Genomic DNA, 12,937 nt, shown 5'->3' with positions numbered 1-12,937 from the left:
GCCCGGATGGACAAAATCTCCGCAGGACTGCTTCTTACTTCCAGCGAAAACAGCATCCACTCCAGCCACCGCTGGGCGACCTAACAGATCCACCGCGAGCTGCTCCTCCCAACCACCCTCCTCAAACCCCGCTCCTCCAGTCCCCCTCCACCCGGCCCCCTCTCCCCGCCCCCCTTAGTTAAGGGAATTTCCCAAGCATCCTAAAGGTTGAGCTTCCTGCCTGGGGGAAGGGGCCAGTGCAGATAAAAGGGATGCTGAAGACCCGAGGCAGTCACAAGCGCTCTGGAGCTTCGAATCCCGCGCCTTCTCCCTTCTTCGGAACCCTCTGCAGTCCTCTCTTCGCCACTATGAGAGTGCTATCCAGCCGCGCCGCCCGCGTCTCCGGCCCTTCGGGCTCCCTGTGCGCGCTGCTCGCGCTGCTGCTGCTGACGCCGCCCGGGCCCCTCGCCAGCGGTGAGAGCGCTAGACCAGCCGAGCGCACCAGGCGGGTGGAGCGGAGCGGCGTCCCGGGCGTAGGGAAGTGCCCCGGGCGGGTGGGCTGGGGAAGAGCTCTCCCAGCAACCTGCCCTGTAACGATGTCTCTCCCACCCCAGCTGGTCCTGTCGCGGCCGTTGTGAGAGAGCTGCGTTGTGTGTGTTTAACCACCACACCGGGAATTCATCCCAAAATGGTCAGTGATCTGCAGGTGATCGCCGCGGGACCTCAGTGCTCCAAGGTGGAAGTGATGTAAGTCCCGGTGCTCGGCGCTGTCCACCGTGATCTTGGCAAGAGGGACGGTTTCCCCCCATTCTCCGGCCTTAGTCTTCAGCCCCCAAGTTCATGGGGGCATCCTCGTTTTCTCTCTGCAGAGCCACCTTGAAGAATGGAAGGGAAGTCTGTCTAGATCCAGAAGCTCCTTTGATCAAGAAGATCGTCCAGAAAATATTGGACAGGTATCTGTCACTTTGCTCTTTCTGGTTTCTTAATCTCTCTTGGAGTGTGGATTTCTCAAAATCCTTACTCTCTGTCTGAGATTTGGCGACCACATTCCAGATCATGATTAAAATAAAAAAGATGTTCTGGAGAAGAAGGGAAAGTTGTTCTCCAAAGTCCTGGGAAAACTCTTATCACAAATCTCAATATGAATTGCCTAGGAGGTTACACAGACTCGTTACTGAGATGTATTTTGTTTGTTAAGGACTCTACTCTGCTGTTTATTGATCCTAAACCCTGTTTTGAAAACAAGTTGGGGTAGACAGGTGTGTGGAAATTTGATTAAACTGATATAATTCTTTTTTCAACAGTGGAAAGAACAATTAAAAGAAAGGACCATGATTGGAAAAATTGCTCAGTGCTTCAGCAGAATTTTCTGGGGACCTCTGGACCCACCGAAGACAAGAAGCAAGGGCTCATTTTCTCCAGTGAGTTAGGTCTCTGTATGAATTCCCCACTATGAGAGAGAGAAAGGAAGAGGGAATCTATGCTTGTCCTTGCAGCTTTCTGCTCAGTTTATGTCCTGTTTAGCATAGTATTTCCTGCTCCTTATTTGCTGTTATTTTAACTGCTATGCTATTGAAATCTTTAAGAGTTGACTAAATTGTGAATCAAGGAATCACTGGTTGTTAATCTTTCAAGGTGACTACTGTTATTTCTAGAATGTAGTTCTTATACTGCCATGAGAAAAGCTGTGTGAGAGTGAATGGAATTTCATTGGAATGCTGTATATGGAGATAAATTGTTATCCTCACTATAGGAACTACTTTAGTATTGTTTTGGGGGGCATATGTTAGAGAATTTTCTTACTCTTGACCCTGGGAAGATATTTAAGTTATACTGCATTGGAAATCTGAGTGTTATACAGTTATCGGTGTAGAATATATTTCCTTATTTAGAATTTCTAAATATATGAATTCTATAAGGACTAATATATTCTTTTTCTATAAATTTAGACATTTCATGTCTTCCTAGTATGGCATAATGTCATGACTTACTCATTAAACCTTTGATTTTATATGATATTTATTAGCTATTTTATTAGGAGTGTTATATTTCTAGTCACTAAGTATGTATTTTGGATTAATGAAGAAGCTAGGAACTAGGTAAATTCCTTATTTCTAGTTTTTATAGAAATACATCCCTTTAGTTTTTTAAGAGTAAAGGCAATCTTAACAATGATCTATACTTTGAAAGTTCTGAAAGCGTATTCAAGGTATTTGAATATAAACTCGTCATGTAGTTTTTAAAAAATGCACAGCCTTGCTAAAATTTGCAGACACATATACTGTATCTTTTTAAGTGTTTGACCATTTTGTTACTAAGAATTACATATGCATCACAATTACTATGTTAAAATTGTTCTTTTTAAATGTATCTCAATGGTTTATACTGCTTCTTTTGTTCTTTGGAAAAAAATAAAAGATTTATAAAATTTACTCAAGTTCATAGTTTATTGCACTGTTACAAAAATGTCATTCCTCCTTAATTCTACATTGCACATGTGCTTGCTAAGTCATTTCAGTCATGTTTGACTTTTTGAGACCCTTTAGACTATAGCCTGCCAGGCTTCTCTGTCCATGGGTTTCTCCAGGCAAGAATACTGGAATGGGTTGCCATGCCCTCCTCCAGGAATTGTCCCAACCCAGGGATCAGACTTGCATCTCCTGTGTCTCCTGCCTTGCAGGTGGATTCTTTACCTGCTAAGCCACTGGGGAAGCCCCCAGTTCTACATTACCAAACTGTAAAAATTAACCATGCTCCTCTTTGCTAGCAGAGAGAACCCTCATTTCCCAATGTCCTTGTGTTAATTCAACCTATCTCCAAGCTCACTTCCCTTCCAGTTCCTCCTTCAGAGCACCAACAACCTTTGGGCTCTTTAGAAAACACAGATATGTAAGACTTCCTTACCTTAAAGCCTTTACCGCCTGCCTATTTCCTAAACAAGAAATACAAGTTGCAGAGCATGACAAATCAGGTTATGACTCTTGATTACTACTTCAAAGTCATTTTTCTGTAGCATAATTTCAGTCAAGAATTTAGTTTCCCTACTGGTCTATGCCTACTGGTCAAATTTAGTTTCCTTCCAGGTCTATGCCTTTGGTAGGATCTCTGCCTGGAAAGGCCTTCATATTTTTCTGTCTATAGAAGGAAGCTTATTCATCCTTCAAAGCTCTATTCAAACAATACTTCCTTCATGAAGTTTTCCATGGCACTACCAGCAGAGTTTATGGTTTCCATTCTAATGTTCCCATAGTGTCTTCTAAGTATTTGAATTCATGGGAATAGCCAATATTGCATTGCTTTTAGTTGCTTAAAAGGATTTTTACCCTACTCTACTAGAGTTCTCCCAGAGCATCTGCCACATTTCATTCATCTCTGTATCTTCAATACCTGATACAGATTGACTTAATTAAATAAGTTATCTTGAAACTCAGGTTGTAGATAGTATCCTAAAATCAATCACCTGGTTCATTGTAAGTGCTGAATAAACTGTAATTCCTTTACCCTTTTTCCTTTCTTGTCTACCAATAATCCAACAAGAGCTTTGGTAAGCGTAGTCCCTTCAACCTAAAACACAGAACCCTCACTTTCACCTAACTCCCATCCTTCTTCCAAAGGCAGTTAACCTGTCACTTAAGGCCTCTCTGACCCTTCTCTCCCACTCGATTAAAGCCCCTTTTATATCCTGTCATATGACTATTCTTTTCCTTCATAACATTTTGTCACCAACATGACTGTAGAGCCTATGGAGACTATGCACATGTGATCATTTATTTAGTGTCTATTCCAACTTCACTGTAAACTTCATAAGGGGAAGACTATATTTATCATATTCGCTTCTGTTCGTAAGACAGTGACTAACAAACACATAGTAACACGTAGTGTTTAAACAGGTTAGTTATCTAAGCAAATCCCACTGTCTCCCTGGTATTGAAATAGCAATTTAAGGTAAATAGCTCATTCTGAGGAAAAGCAAGAAAACAAAAGGAGAGCAACTAATCCAATTAGTATACATACACACAAACTCCAATTGGATTAATATGTTATATATGCTTATATTAACATGTATGTACATTTAATAATATATACTAATATATTATTAACATACCCATATTTTACCTAAGTAATTCTATATCTTTTCATCTCTCTCCATATATAAAAAATATCAATTAGATTAACAGATGTTCTATGATTACATATTAATATATCTATATAATAGAGAGAGTGTGTGTAAGAGGCAACCAGAGATACAAAGATATGATAGCACCTAGAGTAGACTCAAAGAGATGAGTTTGCTGAGAATTTTTTTCAGCAATATAAAAAAACACAAAATACCTCAAATTTAAAAAAAATTAAACTTCTGTAGTATTTTATTGCTCTCTCAAATAGCATTTTTTCCTTTGAACCCAGAATTTATATCCTTATCCTAAGGAAACACTAAAAACTCAAACCAAGTTACTATAAAAGTTTGAATTATAGATTTCAGTGTTTTAAACAATCCCTCATTTATTATATTATCTCCAAAATACTTATTAGGTGCTTGATAATGGCCAACGAAAGTGTATTCAATGCCTTTTGAATGGATAAAACACAAGCTATGTGAAGAAATAAACATTACTAATTACTTCTTTATCATAATTCAAGAAATTTTTTCCCCAGAAGCAAGATTTAAAACTTTAGTTTGCTTATAGATCATAGACTAACACCTCATTGCAATGTTCTTGAAGTTGTATTTGTTATGGGCATGCCATAACTGGCTGTTCTACAAATAAAATTGATCACAATGTATTACCAAAGTATAATCTACACAAGAACCTCAGTAACAGCTACTACTCATCAACCCTGCTGCTGCTATTGATCCTGCCACCAGCAGAATCAAAGACAAAGACAATCAAAGACACTAGCAAAATCAAAAACAACATGTGCACATGCTAAGTCGCTTAGTGGTCTCCGACTCTTTGCGAGCCCGTGGACTGGAGCCCTCTAGGTTCCTCTGTCCATTGGATTCTCCAGGCAAGAATACTGGAACAGATCCAGGGGAAATTAATCTAATATCTGTCTTCTAAGGATATACCTTATATTTTCCTCCAAGTCTCTACATACTATGTTCACTCTGCTATCCCTCTGAAATTCACTCTCGTATATGAAATCACTGGGAACTGAACAAATGCTCAGCTAAAATGTGCTGTGTTACTCTCCCAATCCAGACAATTTTCAGTGTACAGTCAATGCTCTTCATTCTACCAGATTTTCTTGTTTGCCTCTGGGTGTGTCACATTCACATAATCCTTCAATTCCTAAAGATATGACAAGCTCTATGATAAAATATGACTAGTGGTTTAGTTTTTCTATCATAGTTTTAATTCTTGCATGAGGAAAAGAGTTGTTGTGGTTAATTCTCATGTTGTTCATAACTTCTAATTCTTTCCTGGATGTTACAAACTGAGAAATTTACCAGGCAGCAGAAGCATCTGGGGATTTCAACTTGCCTCACTGACTAAGTCACGGAAGACAAGGAGCATGCATATGATTCTGATTTTGACTGATGGTCCCTGGTGGGTATTAGTCAGCAAAATTAATAATATATTCCTGAGAAGGATTGCCTTGATGTACTCCTGGGTGTACAGTCCACAGACTATAGTCTAACAGGCTCCTCTGTCCATGGGATTTTCCAGGCAAGAATACTGGAGTGGATTGCCATTTCCTTCTCCAGGGGATATTCCCGATACAGGGATTGAACCCCCGTCTCCTGTATTGCAGGCAGAGGCTCTTTACCCTCTGAGCCACCGGTGATCCCGTCAATGATGTGACAACATTAAAAAAAAATATATGAAGTGTTTTCCACAGATATGGAAAAAAAGCTGTGGTGCACCATTCAGAGGATCCTGAAAAGGCATGCTGGAGGTACTTTATGAGGAAGGAGCAGGAGGAGGAGACGAGAGGAGAGGGAATGGGAAGGGGAGGAGAGTGGAAGGTACTTGTCCTTTTTCTTTGTTTTTTGGCTGTGCTGGGTCTTCACTGAGGTGCACTGACTTCTCTTGTTGAAGCACATGGACTCAGTAGTTCCAGCATGTGGGCTTAGTTATCCCTTGGAATGTGGGGTCTTAACTCCTCCATCAGGAATTGAACTCAAGTTCCCTGCATTGGAAGGTGGATTCCTAACCACTGCACCACCAAGCAAGTCCCATTCTTGTCTTTTATTTCTTTGTCTCTCCCTCCTCTCCCTTTCCTACTCTTCTCTTCCCTCATTTCTCTCTCTTGCTCCCTTCCTTCCTTCCTCCTTCATTTATTCCTGAGAAATATCATGATACTGCTTATAGGAGGAGGAACAGGAGGACCCAGGTGCTGAAGCAGAAATCTGTCAGTCGCCAGGATGAACCACCTCCCAGGTGAATGAGGCCATTTTGGACTTTTCAGCCCTTCCAGTTGCTCTTTGATCGTACCCAATCAAGTGTACTCAGGCAAGATGAAAGCAGAAGTACTTCTCATTGTTGTTGTTCAGTCACTAAGTCATGTCAAACTCTGGATTCCCATGGACTGAAGCATTCCAGGTTTTGCTGTCCTCCACTAATCTCCTGGAGTTTGCTCAAGTTCATGTCCATTGAGTTGGTGCAGTGTGCACACATGCTCCATTGTCTCAGACTCTGCAATCCTGTGAACTGTAGCTTGTGAGGCTCCTCTATCTATTAGATTTTTCAGGTAAAAATACTGGATTGGGTTGCCATTTCTTCCTCCAGGGGATCTTCCCAACCAAGTGATTGAACCCACATCTCTGTGTCTCCTGCACTGAACAGGCAGAGTCTTTACCAACTGCACCACCTGGGAAGCCATTGGGTTAGTGATGCTATCTAACCATCTTATCCTCTGCCACCCCCTTCTTCTTTTGTCTTTTCCAGCATCTTTTTTCTTCCCCTCTTTCGTCCACAGTCTTTCCCAGCAGCAGGCTCTTTTCCAATGTGTCAACTCTTCAACCTCTCATTAGGACACGGAATTATCAGAAATGACCAACTTGTTGTAAGCCACTAAGTTTGGGAATGGCTTGTTATGCAGCAAAAGAGGATTGAAAAATGATCATCATGCATCTAATGTTCAACAAATGGCAGCAATCAACATCATTAAAAATCCACATGCCTGCAGAACTTTGCAATGTTCTTTTGTAAGAGCACCCAGGAAGATATTCCGCCCCCAACTCCTACCCCATGCCTCACCACCCCTGGGTAGGATATAGCCTCAAAAATTAGTGTCAGAGTATTTGAAGTCAAGGGTTCCCTGGTGGTTCAGGTGTTAAAAAAAAATCCACCTGCCAGTGCAGGAGATGTGGGTTTGATCCCTGGGCTAGGAAGATCCCCTGGAGGAGGAAATGGCAACCGACTTTTGTATTCTTGCCTGGAAAATTCCATGAACAGAGGAGCCTGTTGAGCTACAATCCGTGCGGTTGCAAAAGAGTCGGACGCACTTAGTTGACTAAAACAGGTCTGGATCATTTTTGTCCACTTAAAGTTATATAGAAAACATATTAGATTTCAGCACTCATAGGAAATATTTTGTTGGCTAGTATTTCAACTTATTGATTAAAGTGCTTTAACAGACTGACTCTCCATTTTATCATTTCTAGGGTCTTCTATATCAATTGTTTTACTACTAATTTGTAGGTGATAGCTTATTCCCTTCACACTTGGGAGATGTCAGTTTAAAACAGTCTATATAAAGCAAAATTAACATATGTCTTAATTTTAAAGTCTAATGTTCCTCCAGTGTCTTTAGATATTTTCTTTTAAAATAGCTAACAGATAAGTTCTGTTTTGAGTCCTAGAAAGCTTGCTAATTTCCTGAATGACACTGCTATTTCTAATACAGTGACTTAAAGGAAAAAGAGATAAAGTAAGTTACCACAAAAAAAAAAAAAAAACAGGGTGACAAAGTAAGTTTCATAAAAAGCAGTCAAGTTATTTTTAAACACAATAACATCTGACACTAATTTTCTGGCATTCTTTTGAATTGTAACTTTGTATAAGCTAATTTGTTTTGCTTAAATAACTGATTTAAAATATTCTTTTACCCATTTCTGTACAGTGCACTTATTAGTGTCAGTATTATGTTTCTCTTCATGGAAACCAAAAAAGTTATGCACACAACATTAAGAACAGTTAGCAATAGTAGCAGTAGTAGTGTATAGTAGCAGTAGTAAATTATTATTTACATCTCATTGCTTTGCACAAATGTTTGAGGTCTCATTTTTTGCCTGGCACATAGCAGATACTTAATATTTATTGAATAAATGAAAACTAGCAAAAAGCATTTTACCTCAAACGCTGACTAATAGGCTTGTGAAATTTTAGTGACTCAAGAAATATGTTCATCTTGCCTCACAAACCTTGCTGACGATGTGTCTTTTGTGACAAAATACACTTGTTGATTAAGACAATGAGTTGATGATCTTCTGCTACATGCTACCTCTTTCCTGGTATCAACTAACTCAAGTAACATTGTTAGCTCAGAAAACATCCCATATAGTTTCCCCCAAAGGATTAGGAACTTGTGACTAATCGAAGTGAACCAGGAAGGAAATGTGGTTAGTATTTGTAAGAAGGGGAAAAGAAAAAAAGAAAATGAAGTCTGTCAGTTGTGTCTGACTCTTTGCGATCCCATGGACCATAGCCCATCAGGCTCCTCTGTCCGTGGTATTCTCCAGGCAAGAATACCTGAGTGGGTTGCCATTTCCTTCTCTAGGGGATCTTCCTGACCCAGGGATCAAATCCAGGTATCCTGTACTGTAGGCAGACTACCCTCTGAGCCACCAGGGAAGCACTGAAACTAGTGAGAAGAGTAAACAGCATGTATTGTGGAGGGAAGAACTGAGAAGGACAGAAAAAGAAAGAGATTATGAATAATGCCAAAATCTTTTATGTCTCACTCTGGAAATGGTTTTGAACTTACATTTGAATACAGATAGATATGATTTGTGAGTCAATGCAGACACACTGATGTGTGCGTGTCTCTTGACTGTACTATAGAAATACATTGTTAAGTAATTCATTGGAAACATACTTCCTTGCTAGTGCTCTAACAGTTTAGATAGGATAATGAATCCTCTTAGAAGCATTATACCCTGTGTACTCTGTTGCTTTGTGTCTTATTCTTAATTCACAGTATTTGTGAGTATTGCAACATTTTAATCACAATAATGGGGAAAGGTTATACAGTCATCACTCAGGAAGAACTAGAAGGAAATTTATTCCCCTGGTCCTGTTTCCTGTTGAAATTCTCTCTGTAATTCACTTCACACGGTCTCTCTTGGAAGAATACTAATTTTCAGTTTAAGATTTTCCTTGAGTTTACCTGCTAGACTATGAATTTTGGGGTTGGAAGAGAGGGGAAATCATGTTAATTTAATATGTTCTACTGCTAGACTGCAAATTATAAGCAGAAAACTATTAGGGTGGACAAAAATAAGGAATACATTGTAAATCAGGAACTAAGAGCTTAAATAGACATAGTCAGGAACTGATAAACAGGAAAAAATGGCTTAGAATTTTTTAAAAAGTTGGAAAAAATTATTTACACAGTCATGATAAAGGGTAATTTTATACATTTAACATCTTAAGAGTTTCTTCTAGAATTTTGAAGGTATAAATAAATAAGCAAAAAGGAAAATAGGAAGCTTGAATATTGTGTAAGATTTCTACAAAGCTGTAAGAGGAAGACGACCTGTGTCTGGGGGCCCATCCTTTCTTCCCAGCCTCCCAAATCACTTTTTTATACCACTTGTACTTTGGGTTCATGTGAAGTCTAGTTTGAGAATTGTGAATGATTGGAAAGGAAAGAGAAACTTTCCTTTAATGAGAATAGTTGATTTATTCACTAATACTGTTTAGCTATGACCTACTGTACATTGCATTATCCTACACACTACAGGATACATGAGGCATTCACAGACATCTTCCACATGCCTCTGCATTCAAAAATGGACAGAGAAGGGTCAGTGAGTGCTCACGAGTCACACACATTCAGATTATGTAATCATTGTTCTACTTGTGTGTTTTAGTTAATACTGCTGTGAATTAAAAAATAAGTAAGCGCTAATGCCCAAAGTATATTAAAAGCAGAGGTAGTAAAATCACCCCTTAACTGATACCCTTTCCTTAATTTTTAGAAAGGACTGTGTTTTCTGGGAGTGAAAGTGAAAGTCACTCAGTCATGTCCGACTCTTTGTAACCCCATAGACTATACAGTCCATGGAATTCTCCAGGTCAGAATACTGAAGTGGGTAGCCATTCCCTTCTCCAGGGGATCTTCCTGACCCAGGAGTTGAACCAGGGTCTCCTGCATTGCAGGCAAATTCTTAACCAGCTGAGTTACCAGGGAAGCCCAAGTTTTCTGGGAGTGTCTCTGTTAATCACCTCTTGAAGCTAGATGTAGTGCTGTCCCCTGGAATGCTGGAGGAGGGGTAAGAGAAAGGTTGAAGGGAAGGGCTCCTGGCTAACGTTTCCATATCTCGAAGACGGTTTTAGGTTGTAACCATAGATCTATATGTTCATTTTTGTAAAGTACCTATGTTTATTGTGGACAAGGTTCATTATTTTGCAACATCTAAGATTTTTAAATGTCCTAAGGTGACAGTGTATGATAAAAAGTAGAGCTAATGAATTAACCAATTTGTAAATATCTTTGTTTCTTGCCTGGAGAATTACCACGGACAGAGGAGCCTGGCAGGCTGCAGTCCATGGGGTTGCAGAGTCAGACACAACTCAGCGACTAAACAACAAAATATATATGTATATATATTTATATATGTTATATTTATAATTTATATTATATATAATGTTTATAATGTATAATTATATATATAATGTATATTATATATATGTATATTATATATACATATATATAGGCTTCCCTGGTAGCTCAGCTGGTAAAGAATCGCCTGCAATGCAGGAGACCTGGGTTCGATCTCTGGGTTGGGAAGATCCCCTGAAGGAGGGAATGGCTTCCCACCCAAGTATTCTGGCCTGGAGAATTTCATGGACTGTATAGTTCATGGGATCACAAAGAGTCGGCATGACTGAGCAACTTTCACTTCAAATATATATATACATGCTAAGTTGCTTTAGTTATATCTGACTCTGTTGGACCCCATGGACTATAGCCTGCCAGGGTCCTCTGCCCAAGGTGAATCTCCAGGCAAGAATACTGGAGTGGGTTGCCATGCCCTCCTCCAGGAGATCTTCCCGACCCAAGGATTGAACCCCTGTCTGTTAGGTCTCCTGCATTGGTGGGCAGATTCTTTACCACTACTGCCACCCGGGAAGCAACCCCCCCATATATATATATATATATATATATATATTTGGCATGCCATGAGGCATGCAGGATCTTCCTTGACCAGAGATTGAACCCTCGGCCCCTGTGTTTGGAGAGCAGAATCTTAACCTCTGGGCCACCAGGGAAGTCCAAATATTTTTGCTATGATTGATAAAAATAAATGATCTTGGATATGGAATGGTTAAACCATCTCTGAGAAATGTACGTCAGGACTTGCTCATTAGGTTGGCAGCAGATGAGCAGAAGGAAGTATAAAAGGAGGGATGTATATGGGTGTGTCATACTTGTATTTAGACGATAACCACTGATGCGTATACATCTCTAGGCTGTATCACAAGAACATTTTGTTAAGAAATTCAATGGAAACATACTTCTTCGCTAATACTTTAATAGTTTAGCTTGGATAATGAATCCTCTTAGAAGCATTATACTGCGTGTACTCTGTTGCTCTATGTCCCATTTTTAATCGAGCACTAAGGGAATGTAGTATTTTAATCATAACTCTACCAATATCTTTATCTAGAGAGCTGTTGCCATCTTTGTCTCTTATGAAATATTTGTTGCCAAGGCAGGATTATATTTTTTTTCCTGCATTGAGTTGGTATAGTATATTCTTGGTTATCAAAATACTCATATAGCTGTGGGATAGTGAAATGGTAAATACTCATGATGTGTGAGAAAGCATGATACATAACTACATGATCTTATTTACATAAAAATGGATGCTTAGTATCAAACAGTAAATTGCTTGTGATTATGGATGACTGTTTTTTGTTTCTTGTGTTTTTCAGTTTCTTATTATGCACATGTTAACTTTTAAGAAATGTATGGACCTAACAGAAGCAGAAGATATTAAGAAGAGGTGGCAAGAATACACAGAAGAACTATACAAAAAAGATCTTCATGACCCAGATAACCATGATGGTGTGATCACTCATCTAGAGCCAGACATCCTGGAACGCAAAGTCAAGTGGGCCTTAGGAAGCATCACTATGAACAAAGCTAGTGGGAGTGATAGAATTCCAGTTCAGCTATTTCAAATCCTGAAAGATGATGCTGTGAAAGTGCTGCACTCAATACGCCAGCAAATTTGGAGAACTCAGCAGTGGTCACAGGACTGGAAAAGGTCAATTTTCTTTCCAATCCCAAAGAAAGGCAATGCCAAAAAATGCTCAAACTATCAGACAATTGCATTCATCTCACACATGAGCAAAGTAATACTCAAAATTCTCCAAGCTAGGCTTCAACAGTACGTGAACTGTGAACTTCCAGATGTTCAAGCTGGATTTAGAAAAGGCAGAGAAACCAGAGATCAAATTGCCAACACCTGTTGAATCAACAAAAAAGCAAGAGAGTTCCAGAAAAACATCTACTTCTGCTTCATTTACGACGCTGAAGTTTTCGATTATGTGGATCACAACAAACTGTAGAAAATTCTTAAAGAGATGGGACTACCAGACCACCTGACCTGCCTCCTGAGAAATCTATATGCAGGTCAAGAAGCAACAGTTAGAACTGTATATGGAACAACAGACTGGTTCCAAATAGGAAAAGGAGTACATCAAGGCTGTATATTGTCACGCTGCTTATTTAACTTATATGCAGAGTACATCATAAGTAATGCTGGACTGGATGAAGC

The 12,937-nt window shown here is 39.5% G+C and overlaps 1 protein-coding gene across 1 annotated transcript; it reads left to right on the top strand.

Annotated features, from left to right (window-relative positions):
* Positions 1-274: 274 nt before the first annotated feature.
* On the top strand, positions 275-2,409 carry LOC145514208 (C-X-C motif chemokine 6). Its single transcript, XM_081511443.1, has 4 exons — positions 275-453; positions 594-726; positions 849-932; positions 1,284-2,409. Exons 1-4 carry the CDS (start codon positions 348-350, stop codon positions 1,297-1,299), a joined length of 339 nt encoding a protein of 112 aa, XP_081367569.1. The 5' UTR covers positions 275-347; the 3' UTR covers positions 1,300-2,409.
* The last annotated feature ends 10,528 nt before the right edge of the window (positions 2,410-12,937 follow it).

This window comes from Giraffa tippelskirchi, chromosome 1 (genome assembly GCF_054371585.1).
Source record: "Giraffa tippelskirchi isolate mGirTip1 chromosome 1, T2T-mGirTip1v1.2.pri, whole genome shotgun sequence".
NCBI classification, from domain to species: Eukaryota; Metazoa; Chordata; class Mammalia; order Artiodactyla; family Giraffidae; genus Giraffa; species Giraffa tippelskirchi.
This window is presented reverse-complemented; position numbering and strand designations above follow the sequence as displayed.